General features: G+C 38.0%; 1 protein-coding gene across 1 annotated transcript; it reads right to left on the bottom strand.

Annotated features, from left to right (window-relative positions):
* Window positions 1–1502: 1502 nt before the first annotated feature.
* On the bottom strand, window positions 1503–9888 carry LOC102071573 (fibrinogen-like protein 1-like protein). The gene is made up of 3 exons (XM_005479899.4): window positions 8167–9888; window positions 4298–4482; window positions 1503–2831 (listed from the first exon to the last, which is right to left on the bottom strand). Exons 2-3 carry the CDS (start codon window positions 4443–4445, stop codon window positions 2131–2133), a joined length of 849 nt encoding a protein of 282 aa, XP_005479956.2. The 5' UTR covers window positions 4446–4482; window positions 8167–9888; the 3' UTR covers window positions 1503–2130.
* Between the last annotated feature and the right edge of the window lie 3884 nt (window positions 9889–13772).

A 13772-nucleotide genomic window follows, 5' to 3' on the forward strand; every position in this document is an offset into this window, starting at 1 on the left:
TAGCTCAGTCCCTGAGTTCAATTAAATGTTTCAGGTTTTTTGCTAGTAGACGTCTTGTTATGAGTTTTTATAGCATTTCAAATCTAATTTTTTTACTGGAATTCAATGCATAGGTTTGTAGGGCTAGTTAAAGTATTAACTAGAGTCCCTCCAGCCCTGGGCAGCTGGGTTTGGTCTGCTGGTGCCCAAGTTATTCATACAGCTTGTTTGCAGAGTCCTTACCCCCAAAATCCCCTTAGACAAGCTTGGGGTGTGCTGCAGAGCAGGTTGCCTGCCTTTGATGGTCAGATCCAGCTGTGGGCTCTCCCTTCCACGCTTCCATGTCACGGTTGTTAAAACACATTTTCGGAAGGTGGGTGAACATCTAGCTATATGGCCATGAATTCTAACAAAAGCTAACAAAATATAATATGTGAGACTGGAAGCACTCAGGTGTTTTTCTTGTATCCTCATCACAACTTTGGGTAGAATTATGATAGAATTATAGAGATGGAATTATGCAGAACCCACATTAAATTGACTCAATGATATAAACTCAGTTCAGGTACTAACCATTTCTTCTCCTGTCACACTTCTGTCTTTGAGCACAGATTCAGGGGGGAAAAAAATCAGATGCTGCAAAATTGGCATGTGTGCTGTGTTGGCCTCACCCACATCACATCGCTGTATCTCTTTCTGAAAATGCTGCAGTGCATCAAGAAAACTAAAAATTGCTTTCTTGGCTTTTCTGCTTCCAAAATAGTTTCTCATCTTAAGCAATCATGACAGTTTTGGTCCTCTTAAAACACAGTTGAATTTATTTTTGGAAGCAATTTTCACGAAAATTATAAATAGTATTTTAAATTAAAAAGCAGGAATTCAACAGGATCTGTTGATGTAGTTTAACTGAAATATCAAAAAACCCACACATGATAATCTATTTGTTAGTCTGACATTTTGTAAATGCAACAATAAAAACTCTTCAGTTGTCATTCAGTTATTCTAATGATATAAAACTGTGAGAAGCAACTCAAACAGTGGTAAAAGAAAACAAGATCTTCAAGGTCATAAAAATTTAAATATTTTTGTTTATTGTTTTAAAACAGAATAATTTATAATTAATCTTTGTTTTATTTTATAGTTAGAAAAAAGGCACTGTTTAATTGATGTCAATGTTGAGTACTAAAACAATTGAAACTCTTAAATGTGAAATAAAGCAGCATTCTCTTCTTTTCTCACAGTGGTATTAAAAAAAGAAAACACTGAAGCACAGCATGGAACTGGGAGAAGTAACAGTCAAATAAAGGTAAATAAAGTGAAGTAATCTTCAGGGTAAAAATGGAGGAATAAACAAACAATTGCAATATCAGTCTGATCTTTTTAAAAATATATTCACAGTTTCTTGGGGGAAAAATTCAGAAGGGTTGTAAGCTTTGGATCAGTGGCTTTAAATGGGAAAGCTGGCAATCCCATTAGTGCTGAGTGCTCTGAAATGAAGGCAGAGAAGAAAAGCCTGTGCTGAATACTTCGCTGTATATGGGATCATTAAAAAGTAGAGATAAAAGAAGAGTCAATGAAGGGGGAAAGAAGCCATGGGAGATGAGGTTAATTCCAATTTCAAATATTAAAATACCATTCACTAAAGTTAGAAAGAAAAGGCCTGTTGGAGTCCTATGGTACACAATACACTTCAGTGTGCCTTTTGTAAATGTAGCTTTTTAACTGGAAATTTCCTTCCTGCGCAATATATGAAGATGTGCAATTATAGATGTGCAATCAGTCATGAACATTGACACCAGTGCAAAACCTTCTGAAATGCATTTTTATTCAGGTATATATTGTACAAGACATCATATCCCGCATTTCATATCAGACTTGTCTTATGGCTAAAATAGTATAAAATTAATTATTTAAATCTTCTGGTTATTTAAATCTTGCGGTAAAGGCCTCAGTTTCTGACAGTTTCTCACTTGTGTGGTTGGCAAATTTCTGTGACATGTTCCAGTATTGGACAATATGTCAACATAAAGCCCCTAGAGAGGCCCAATTTAAATTTCCAGCTGTGGTTACTTAGGGCCATTACTCAGTCAGTGAGTTCACTTCAGTCACTTGAGAAATAGTCCATGATCCTGTCAAATACTCATGGCTTGTCTACAGTTCAACTTTCTGACAGGGGCAGGCCTTGGTAGGGTACGACTGGTGGTGCTCGATGGGTTTGACCATCATCCATGCAAACTTGCAGGGCTGTTGCTTGCTGCAGTCTCTTTGCCAGTATATCGCGTTCCTGCGGTTCAGGTTTGCCCCAGCACAGGCATCGTACCACCAGCCTCCCCCAGGAATGCCATTGAGCTCCAGCTTAGCACAGTTCATAAAGTAATTGTCATTGTCTCTGTCCTTGGTGGTGAACTTCTGGTTGTCATGGAGATAAGCTTCTGTGTCCAGGGTCAGAGCATCAGTGGCGTTGCCTTTGTAAAGGCCAACCCTGATGCGATACTGAGACTCCTCCCCCTCAATCAGGAATGGCTCATACTGTCCCCATTTGACTTCAGCATTTAGATTCACAAGTTTAACTCCAAGTATGTATTGCACTGAGCTGCCAGTTAACTGATGCATGTATTCATTTCCTAACCAGTGGTTCTCATCAACAGAGCCAAATCCATATTTGTAGTCCTGCCAAGTCCTGTCAAAGTCAACAGTGCTGTTGGCTGTAATGTGCTGGATTACTGTCCAGCCACCATCCTGCATGTTACAAAAGACAACAATTGGTTCTTCTTTTGGTTGGATGATGTAAAGGCCATCTCTGGAATTTCCTTTGGAGTGCTTTAAAATCTCAAAACAATCCCTAGGATAGTCTGAGTAAAAAAAAAAAAAAAAAAAAAAAAAAGAAAGAAAAAACAAACACACAAAAAAATTAAGGTAAATTTTGTTCAAATAGTAAATTTCAGAAATTGAACTCTGTCCTTTAGAGTGACTGAATTACTCTCTTTAGACTGGAAACTGACTGACTTCATTGCAGCTGATGGCCATTTTTTCAGCTAAAGGGGGAAGATTTCCGGGAGGAACATGCAGGACATATTCAGAAATTCATAAAATGGTTTGTTACTCTGTCATACAACAGAAGTATGATTTTGTATTTTTGACAGAAATATGGTTGAAAAGCCAAAAACTGTGTACATTCCTTTTCTACCAGTGTTCTTCCAGACTGAGTACTCAGCAAGTCTGCAATTCCCTGTGCCATCTGTAGGACAATTCGTAGCTAGACCTGGTCTTTTCCTCAATGAACAAATTAATTTCTCTTGAACCAGTTTATACTTCGGGCATCTCTAACATCCTTGTGTTAAATTCTGAAATGCATGCCATGTTTTCACTGATAGAGAGATATTAAAGCATATTTCTTGTTAACATAAAGCTTATAAACATCTGAGGATTTTCATAGGAGGAGTTTTTTTCACTCAAACGCCAGGCTAAATTTTATAATGGATTTGCAGTCAGGACTACAGTTCTGTTCAGTGCTGAACACCAGCATCAGGAAGATGGGTGAAACTGCTTTTCCATTTTATTGCTCATCCAGTAGACTCAGAGGGTAACAAAAATGGCATATAAGGCTTGGGTTGACCCTCTCTATTGGGCTAAAATATTTACTGCTGTTTTTTAAATGTAACATATTTATAAAGTAACTTCTTGCTCTAGTATAATATCAAGCATCTCTGAGACTGCAGTGCTCTGAATTTTACAATTGATTCTCAAGCTTCTTAAGAGCCAGAACAAAATTTATTTAAATATACATTTACATATGTATGAACTTATAGAGAGAGAATTCCTTTTGTAGAGAGGGATGGCATTCATTGTTCTGTTACTCAGAAATTTGTTTATGAATTGCAATCACTCACTTCTCCATAGAGTTGAAAGGCATGTCCTTATGTCATTAGACTGTAAAATATTTGTAATTTGTATTTAATAAAATCTTGACAATTTTATTATCTCTGTGAGAAAAATTCAGTAAAAATTACATTTTCCTGGTAGACATAGCCTACCTGACTCCAAATATGATGCCATGATATTATAGAAGGATTATTTAAGTAATTTATATGGTGATGTCCAAGCCAGCAATGCACACAGTGAACCTCACAGTTCCCTTCTCAGTGATCATTATAGAACAACTTCTACAGATGGGTTCAGGGCTTTGTGGCAGGACATGTTCATGTTGCAAATTATTCTTCCAGGGCTAGCTTTGGTACATGTTGGTTGAAACTGTTGCAGCAAAGCAATAAAGTAATGCACAGAACACTTCCAAATCACTGGCTGCCTTGATGAGTACCTTTCTGATGGGCGTTTCCCAGTCTCTCATGGTCCCTCTGGGGGAGGAGGTGGGCATTAGCCAGGCCCAGGGCCTCTCTGGAGCCCAGGGACACAGAGCACTGAGAGAGCAGGAGCAGCACCAATCCTGCTGAGCTCCTCAGTGGCATCTTCCTTCTGCGGCACTCCTCCTGCAGCAGTGCAGAGCTGAAACACAGATTGGAGCTGAACGTGCCAATGGTTATGGCTTCTAGTGCAAAAGTCCTGAAGGAGAAAGCTTTTGAAATACTGAGCTTCAATACAGAAAGCCTCTGTCAAAGCTGGCTGCTCCCATTTTTTAAGGATCTCTCCTTTCCCGATGTCTTGTTTCTGGCAAATCATTCATTTCTCTGACAGAGTGCTGTGCTGAATCACTTAGGACATCTCTCACCTTGTGCCACGCTAGGCAATGAAACATAATGCAATTTTGAGTGTGGCAAAAAGCCATCAAGAGTAATGTAATGACTAAAGAAAAAGCACAACTTTTAATTATCAGAGTTAAATTTTTCTTATTCCCTGAATCCAAACTATAGTGAAATAGAGACATCAATGGTGAAAGAGACAGAAGCAGTAACATTAGCTCTGCTGACTGTCTGTAGCTCAATCAGTACTCAGGCAGTAGGCTTTCCTAGTGCTGGAAAGGTTTCCATGCACTGGAGAACTCACTTAACCTGAACTATGCTATTTTGTGAATTTCTATCTACAGCTTGAAGTAATAGGTCACAGGTTTCAATCAGATTTTTTAAAACAAGTTCAGTAGACAAAGCAAAAGGACTTTCTTTAGCCTCTTCAAAACCCTCAAGTTCAATATACTGAACTGAAACGCTTTGAGCCTCATTTTATCCACCTTTTGGGGTACATTAATACTTCATTCAGTACAGAAGAAGGTTCAGGGTATTACTGGACTAAATCCTGGGGTCCTCACTTAGGCAAATCCCAGATTTTCTGAAGAGGAGTTTCTGTCAACAACAGCTTAGAACGAATCAGGTAAACAAATGTTTCCTATGCTCTCAAAGGATATATTTACTTAGACTCAAATCAAACTCTTTTAATGCTCTTTTAAATTTATTTTTAAGGACTGGGCTCCCCACAGTGGCATTGCTGAAGGCAGAAAATAGATCTATCAAAAAAGCTCTTTGGTCAGGGCTTATTTCCTGCCAGTGTCAGCACAGTCTGCAGAGGCCAGCACCCTTCTCCACAGTGGCTTATGTTGCAACAAAGTCACATTCCTTACAAATCTAATGACTTAGCAGCAGATTCAGCAAACAGTTTTCCAGAGTGAAAAAATTCAGTGTATTTTTTAAAAAATGTCCAAAATAAATCATTGCAATAAATTTCTGGTTTGAGAGTTAATTTTTCTACCTACCATACACAAAGCCATCAAACCAGAATTTCCTATTCCACCTAAAACTATTCAGTAATAACTATGATTTAAGATTAAAGTAGAATTTGCCATTTTATGCAAAGTTGTTTATTTGACATTGGGATCATAATAAACTGGAAAATTACATTCTATGAAATTTGGCACAGTCCTTCCCTTTAAGCACTTAAATTCTGCTGTACTTGTGTTTTCTACTGTCATGTATCATCTTCCCTGAAAGGTTTGATTATTATTGCTATTATGAAGTATTAAATTATAAATTACTTTAAATCAAACCCTAACCCACAAGCCCAAATCCTGATTGTCATGAAATTTGAACTTGGATCTGGAGGGTTTTTTTAACTTTTTTGGTTTTCTTTTAGTATTTTTGAATATCAGTCTTTTTTCTTCACTTATATTTTATGCATAAATATTGAAAATTGATTTAAAGATCAATTTAATTCCAGAATAAAAATTGATATTAAAAATTATTAAGAAAGCACCCAAGGAACACAGCACTGGGCAGACACCTTACCTCTTTCAAGTGAAGACTGGCCAAGAACACAAATGAGCTCACTCTCTACAGTTGTACTTTGCCTGCTACTTAAGTCCAGGCGAATAAATCAGACCCAATGTGCTATCTCAAATGCAGCAAAATTGCATAGTCCTTATTTCACACTGTGCTTAATCTGCTGGACTTTGCTCTGACATATACTTGCAATAAAGTATGTATGAATTGTAAAGTACAAAGTTCTTCCATAATGATTAAAATGACATAGTAATTAAATTTCCTTTATTAACCAATAGTTGTGGAGAACCATGAAGAAATTTTAGTTCAGTAAATTATTTATGTTGCTTAAATAGACACAGGCAGATGCTAAAATTTACAATGCCATTTTGCATAGATGAATTAACTCAAAGCTCTACTGAAATGTAGTCACATTTAAATTGCACAGAAATTATTTGATTTTTAAGTATTAAGAACAAACCAACTATAAACCATGTTGTTACTTCAACTTGTTTTAATGTGAATGAATCAGAAACAGTGTCTGAGAGCTCTAAATATACAGCAAACAAAAGCAGATCAGGTGGTCAACAGGTTTCTATTTTAGTTTATGTGGAATATCAAGAGTCAGTTAATATTAACTCAGATCAAAACTGTCATGAACTAAATAAATTAATTATTGCTATGCACCTATGTATCTGAAAGTTCTACTGTCTGTCTGCACAGCCTTTAGATGATGTCTTATCTACATTTACCCTTTCAAAGATTAGACAACATTTAAGTTTTTGAGCTCCCTCATCCACCCTGCAACCTGCTTTGATCAGATTCCATCCTTGAAACAAATCACAACTAAAATTGATGGAACATTTGACCTGTGCAAGCTCTACTTTGGAATTCAAATCAAGTCATAATTTCTGTTCTTCAATAATTAATCTTCAGCAAGGATTTGTATTTCATGTACAATTAAATCAATACCCACAGCAAATGTCTTAGGAAATATTTGCTTCTAACATTTAAAACCCAGTGATCTTTCTCTTTCCTTTTAAAGTACAAGCAATCTATTACACAGGAGGATGTCCACAGAGAGTCAGAACAGTATCTTCTCCATGACACTGATCAGCAGTAGAGCTACAGGGAAAAATTTAAGAATACATATTCTCTTTTTTAGCATTATGAAGCTAAGGGAACTTCTGATATTTGTGTGTTTGACAATATCTAATTTATGGCGGGTACCAAGTATTACAAGCCATGTCTAAGGCATGAAAATACTGTATGATAACTTATGAAATATAAAGTTGCTTTGAACATATACAGATCTTGCTGAAATAGTATGCTAAGAAAACGTAGGAGAAGGTACTTTTCCACCCTGTCATTATAGATACACTCTGAAAAACACCATTGGCCCTACTGGTATTTATTGATGGGTCTCACATCACCCTGGTATACACTGGGTGCATCTTTGGTGCCTTTGATTCCCATATATTTCATCACTGTTTATCTCCTCTCCTGTCTTTCCATTTCTCTTTACTTTCTTGCTGTTTGCTTCTTTGTTGATTTCCAAACTTTTGTGTGAGCTGGCAGAGCAGAAGTGAAGTGGGAAGTGTTTAATTAGAAGGGAGAAGGGCACCAGCATTCATTCAGTCATGCTCAGAAAGGCATCTATTTTTGTAGATGAAAACTTTGAAAAACAATTAAAATCTTTGCATCTCCCTCTCCAATCTTGATTCTGAGAACAGTTTTTTAAAAATTATATCATGATCTTAAGGTCAGAGTACTTTAGATAGGTATGGTTTGGTAATATACAGATTTCAAAATAAAACATTGCTACAATGACTTGTTGTTAGGCATGTTAATTAAGATACTTTGTTTCCTAGCCCAATGACCACATATTCCTCCTCTAAAGTAAGCTGAAGTTTTAATTATTTTTCTGATTCTGCTGAGCTTTAACAGACAATCATTCATTTGAATTTTTCCAATTCAGGCTCACCTGTGTGGAAGTAGTCTTTATACATTCTTCATATCCATATGGCACATGGGTCCAGCCTGTTCAAATCCCTCTGCAGAGCATTCCTGCCCTCCAGCAGATCAACACTTCCACCCAACTTGTCTGCAATCTGACTGAGGGTGCATTTGATCCCCTTTTACAGGTCATTGATGAAGACATTAAACAGGACTGGCTCCAGAGCCGAGCCCGAGGGAGCAGCACAGGTGAGCAGTCACCAGCTGGACGCGGCACCCTCGCCCCCCTCTGGGCCGTCTCTTGAGCCACTTTCTTACCCAGAGACGAGGGCACCCATCCAGGCCATAGGAATCCAGTCTCTCCAGGAGAATGCTGTGGGAAACAACATCAAAGGCTTGACTAAGATCCAGGTGGACAACATCCACAGACTTTCCCTAATCCACTTGAGTGGGTCACCTTGTGATGGGAGACCCAGTTGCTCAGGGTCTTTCACAAACCCATGCTGTGTGGTCCTGATCTCCTGGTTGTCCTGAGTGCCATCAGGATGTTCTGCTCCATGAATTTCCCCAGCACCAAGGTCTGGATGACAGGCCTGCAGTTCCCAGATCCTTCTTCCAGTCCTGTAGGCAGATGTTGCATTTCCCCTAACCCTCCTGGTTAGCCAGGACGGCTGGTGAATGGTGGAAAGGGGCTCAGTGAGCAGTTCTGCCAGCTCCCACCTGGCCCCATCAACCTGAATGTGTCTGAGTGGTAGAGCAGGTCGCTGAGCATTTCCCTTTGGATTGTGGTGACTTCATCCTGCTCCCCATTCCTGTTTTCCAGTTCACAGGGCTGAGTAGCTGGAGAATAACTTGTTGTCAACCACTTGAAGAACCTCATATTTTCCTTGTCCTTTGTCACTGTTTACTCCTGCATCCAATAAAGAATGGAGATTATCCTTAGCCTTCTTTTGCTGGTTATGCATTTATAGAAACATTTTTATTGTCTTTTAGGGCAGTAGTCAGATTAAATTCTGGTTGTGCTTTGACCCCTCTAGTTGTATTCCCCATAAGCTCACATTATCTTTGTACTTCTTCTGAGATTCCTGACCTTTCTTCCAAAGGTCAAAATCTTTTCTCACTGAGTTCCTGTCCACATTCTCTGTTCAGCCAGGCCACTCTTCCTCGCCACATTTTCCCACATGGGACAGCTTGCTCCTGCATCTAAGATTTCCCCCTTGGAGAATGTTCTGCCTTTCTGGACTCCTTTGCACTTCAGGATGGGGGCCAATCTCTCTGGAAATCCAAGGCAGTTCTGCTGGCCCCCTCCTTCCTTCTCCAAGAATTTAAAATCTGTCATTTGATGATCACTGTGCCCAAGACGGAATCTGTCATTATGGGAAAGGCTTTGGCATAGGCTGGCGACTTGCATACCCGGGACCTTCAAAAGGCTTGGCATGGGTGATTTATGGATTTGCACGGTTTCCAGAAGCATGCAAAATGCTAACTTACCTGCAAGAAAATTGTTCAGTAAACTGAGGAACACAAGAAACAAAGATCTAACATGACAAAACACATAAAACACGTAACAAAGTATGTTAGCATCTTTCCTGAAAGAAGTTTCATAGGCACAGCACAAGTGATTGCTTTGGGAAAACAAATTAACATACCAGCAAAGCCCCACCGAACAACAAAATCAGGCCATAGAAATACTTCTGCAGCTTTGAGTGATTTTGAATTGCTTTGCAGCCTTGGCTAAATGCACTTTGGTGTCTTTGCATAGGATTAGTAATATAAAAAAATGTTCATAACAGCTTTCACTTGTTCTTGAACTTATGAGCTGGCATTGGCATATGAAGTGTGTGTTTTGTCTGACAATGCAGAAAGCAGTTATTAACTGCTGAAACACAAGGCTGTTTTCAATACAAATTTTCAATCTCTTTTTACGCATTCAGTTTTTGTGAGATGAACCATTATTTGGGGAACGAACCAAAGTATATTTTTGACTAAATGTAAAACAGAACAAATGCTACACTCTTAGAAACATTTGACTTTTCAAATATTCAGCAAATTTCTTGAGATTTCTTATGAAAGAACTGAAGTAAATATTAAAAACATATTCTTTGTACCTTCCTGCTGAACCCAAGGCTAAATTCTAAGGGTGTAGAAACTGAACAGAATTGAAGAGGGTTTTCTTTCAACAAAAACACTGACCTAACTTGAAAAATACAGTCAAAACAATCATCATGGAAGACACTGGAAAATAACTATTTGATTAGCTGACAGGACTGGTGGTAATAAAAATCCTAAGTTACTCATCTTGCTTTGAAAAACAGCTTGATAGGAAACATCTGATTTTTTTACTCTAAGGGTGGCAAAAATTGCCAGATATGAACATTGCAGGTGAAAACTGTTGGAGAATACTTGCATGGAATGCCAATTAGGTGACATCTGTCTTATGATAGTAGAATTTGTGATTCTGAGGGAAAGTATGTGCAGCATTGTGAGGAAAATATATTTTAAAAATAAAAGGCAGACCAATAAACTTAGGCAACCATCTTCTCTCTTGATGAGAGTCTGAGAGAGACAGGCTCTTTGAGCTGGTTGGCAATTAATAAATGGTATTATAGTGAAGATGAAATGACAAATTATTTCTCATAAAGAAAGACAAGAATCATAGTAAGACCACAAAAGGTCTGGCTAAAAAGTTCTTTAAAAATCTGAAAGTCAGAATGAAGTTGTGTAAGTAAGGGGAGTCAAAGGACAAATCCTAAGAGTGATTATGTAGGGATAACACAATAACCAATCATGATAAAATTAAAGGTTAAGATTAAAAAGGTTACCTCTATCAAGGGACATAAAAACCCAAAAAATATTCTGTAAATAGATTGGATATAAAAAGAAGTTAAACCCAAAACCCCATTATTTTATGAGGGAGAAGGACAAATGGCACTGATTTTTTTGTTGCAGACTTCATAAGCAGTGATCAGATACTTTATAAAATGAATTTTAACGAAGGAGTAGGACTGAAGGCCAGATTAAGTGAAAAACCTCTCCAAAAATCTGAAGTAGTTCAGTATTTTCAAAGTCGCAAGGACGGATAAAATTGTGTTTGTACCTTACAATCTAGCAAGTCCTCTCTGAACCATTTACATAACAAAAAAAAAAACCAAACCAGGGGATGACAAGGTAATGAAAATCAGCAAGGAAAGACTGGTCAAGAAATAAAGAAATCAAGAAATAAATCAAACAAGGTTTGTTCCTCCTTGCTACATGGATCCCTCATTTTCTGACCTTTGGTCCTTTCACTGAACATTTCATAGAAAGCTCTACATGCTCCTAGAGTCACATTACAAGTATCCCATAATAGAGCTGCATAGTGCTCTTTCCCCTGTATCCCATAGCAAATCCCTGTAGACAATACATCACTGTGCCAGGAGCTCTGGGATTTTTTATTTGGGTTTCACACCAGGGACAATGGTCTAATAATTTTCCTTTGGTAACCTTAGGAGCAGAGAAGTCTGTCCCTTCCATTTTCACTGTTTATGCTGACTAGGGCTCCTCTGCATGTCACTATTCACCCAAATCTCACCAGGTTTTCAGCATGATTAATCCCATAGTCTAACAACAACACAGTCCAGTGGCCACAACATGTGACTTGGAGATTCAAACTGGACACTTGGGAAAGCTCGTTCACCTGGAGCAGGGAACAGGGGAAAAGGTTTCCCAGGTGGGTTGTGGAACCTCAGTACTTGGAGATTTTTAATGTTGGCTAGACACAATATGACACAATAGATGTTGGTGATAATCCTGTTCCAAGTAAGGTTGACTAGAGACCACCTAAATAACCAACACTTCATCAACTGTCTGGACTTCAGAGAAAATAAACTTTAAAAGTACCTAGCATTTCAGATCGGATCCAGATTTGGCATATTGCAAAGCATGAGTCAAACTCAGAGTCATATTTTAAACACTACCTATCTAGGCAACAGTCAGATTTCAGGATAATTTCTACTACAAAAACACATCTACTAAAATCAGTAAGTTGAAAATATTTTCCATCTGAATGCACCAGTTTTACCTCAAGTACTTGAACAAACAGAAAAAAATATTTGAGAAGTACCTGCACAAATATTTGAGTGAAGAATTTCATATGATTATCAGCCCTGAAATATTTCAAAAGCAATGTGTTGATCTTAAATCAATTATCTATATGATTTAGTTTAAAACATTATAGCTTAACCTTGTAATATAGGAGTCTAAAAATTATTTTCTCAACTGGGACAAGAAGCAGCTGGAAGCATTGCCATGGCAACCATCTCATTTCCAAAGAGAGATTCTGTGACTTCTGTTGCTCTTTAGCAACCTCGCAGCTCAGTAGCATTGCTTAAAAAAAAAAAAAAAGGGAGGGGGTCTTGAAAGAATCATGAAAAGAATGTTCTAAAACATAAAGCAGGCTTTAAGTAAACAAAGTAAATTCTCAGTCTGAGGGTGAGCCCAAGGAAAAGAACCAAATGAAAAAACCAAACCAAAACACATATATCCTACCACTCTAGCATGTGTCTTTGCAAATGACTGTAGAATCAATCTCTCCTGGAAATTATGTTTATCACAGATTTCACTGTCTCACACTAAGTACGTGACTTAGTTTCTTGATCCTACTGTTTAAGGAAAATTGATAGCAACATGAATAATACACAGGGGGTGGATAGGGTGGGAGCAAAAAAAAATTCTGTCAAAACAACACATTTTACTGCCCACAGCTCTCTCCAGGAGAGAGGTTGAGATCATATCATAAGAATTAGTCAGATCGCTCAATGACTACTAAAAGATTCTAAGGAACTATAGTCTAAGAACTTGTACAGACTAGAAAACCTGCAATACCTCTTAAACAAAGAGGTTCTGAAAAAATACTCTGGAATTTAGAAATTAAGGGAAGTTCATGCACAGATGTCAAGGTTATGGTTTAAATTCTTATTTACCTTTGCTTCAGTCTCATTGGCTAAATGCCCTTTCCTGGTTACTGGAGTATTGCATGGTTCTGGCACACTTGGGACACAGATGATGGTCACTCAGACAACAGTGTCTGGAAATGCTACAGGAGCACAAGGCCATACACAGGCTAAAAGTACAGTTCTACAGGGTAGGCTGGCAGTTTTTCATCATGTGTGTTTGCAGAGACCAACGCTGCTGAGACCAATACCTGCTGAGACCAAAACCCCTTGCACTGCCTGGAGCAGGAATACTGAAGCTCCTTTCAAAAGGAACACTGTGTAGCAGAGCAAGATCTTCAGAGGTGTGCACGTATTTTTCCACAGCTCTGAATGGAACCTGGCTGCACTGGCAACTTTAGTCTATATTTTCTTCATAAAGGAGCTAACTGAAGCAAGTAAGCACTGCTAAATATAATAAACACCACAGAGCCTAATTCTGGTTCAGACTTCTGTTGATAAACCACATCATATTCTTATTGCAGAAACATTTGCTTATTCAAATCCCTAACTTAGAATGTAAAGGAATTGTTAGGATGTAAAAGCATGTAAAATAAACTGTATGTATCAAGTATTAAAAATACATAAGGACAGAACAGACAATGAAACACCATTAAAATACCCCCAAACCAATAAACAGTGCTTAAATCAAGTTAGAAATTAA

This window comes from Zonotrichia albicollis, chromosome 6, assembly GCF_047830755.1.
Source record: "Zonotrichia albicollis isolate bZonAlb1 chromosome 6, bZonAlb1.hap1, whole genome shotgun sequence".
Lineage (NCBI taxonomy): Eukaryota > Metazoa > Chordata > Aves > Passeriformes > Passerellidae > Zonotrichia > Zonotrichia albicollis.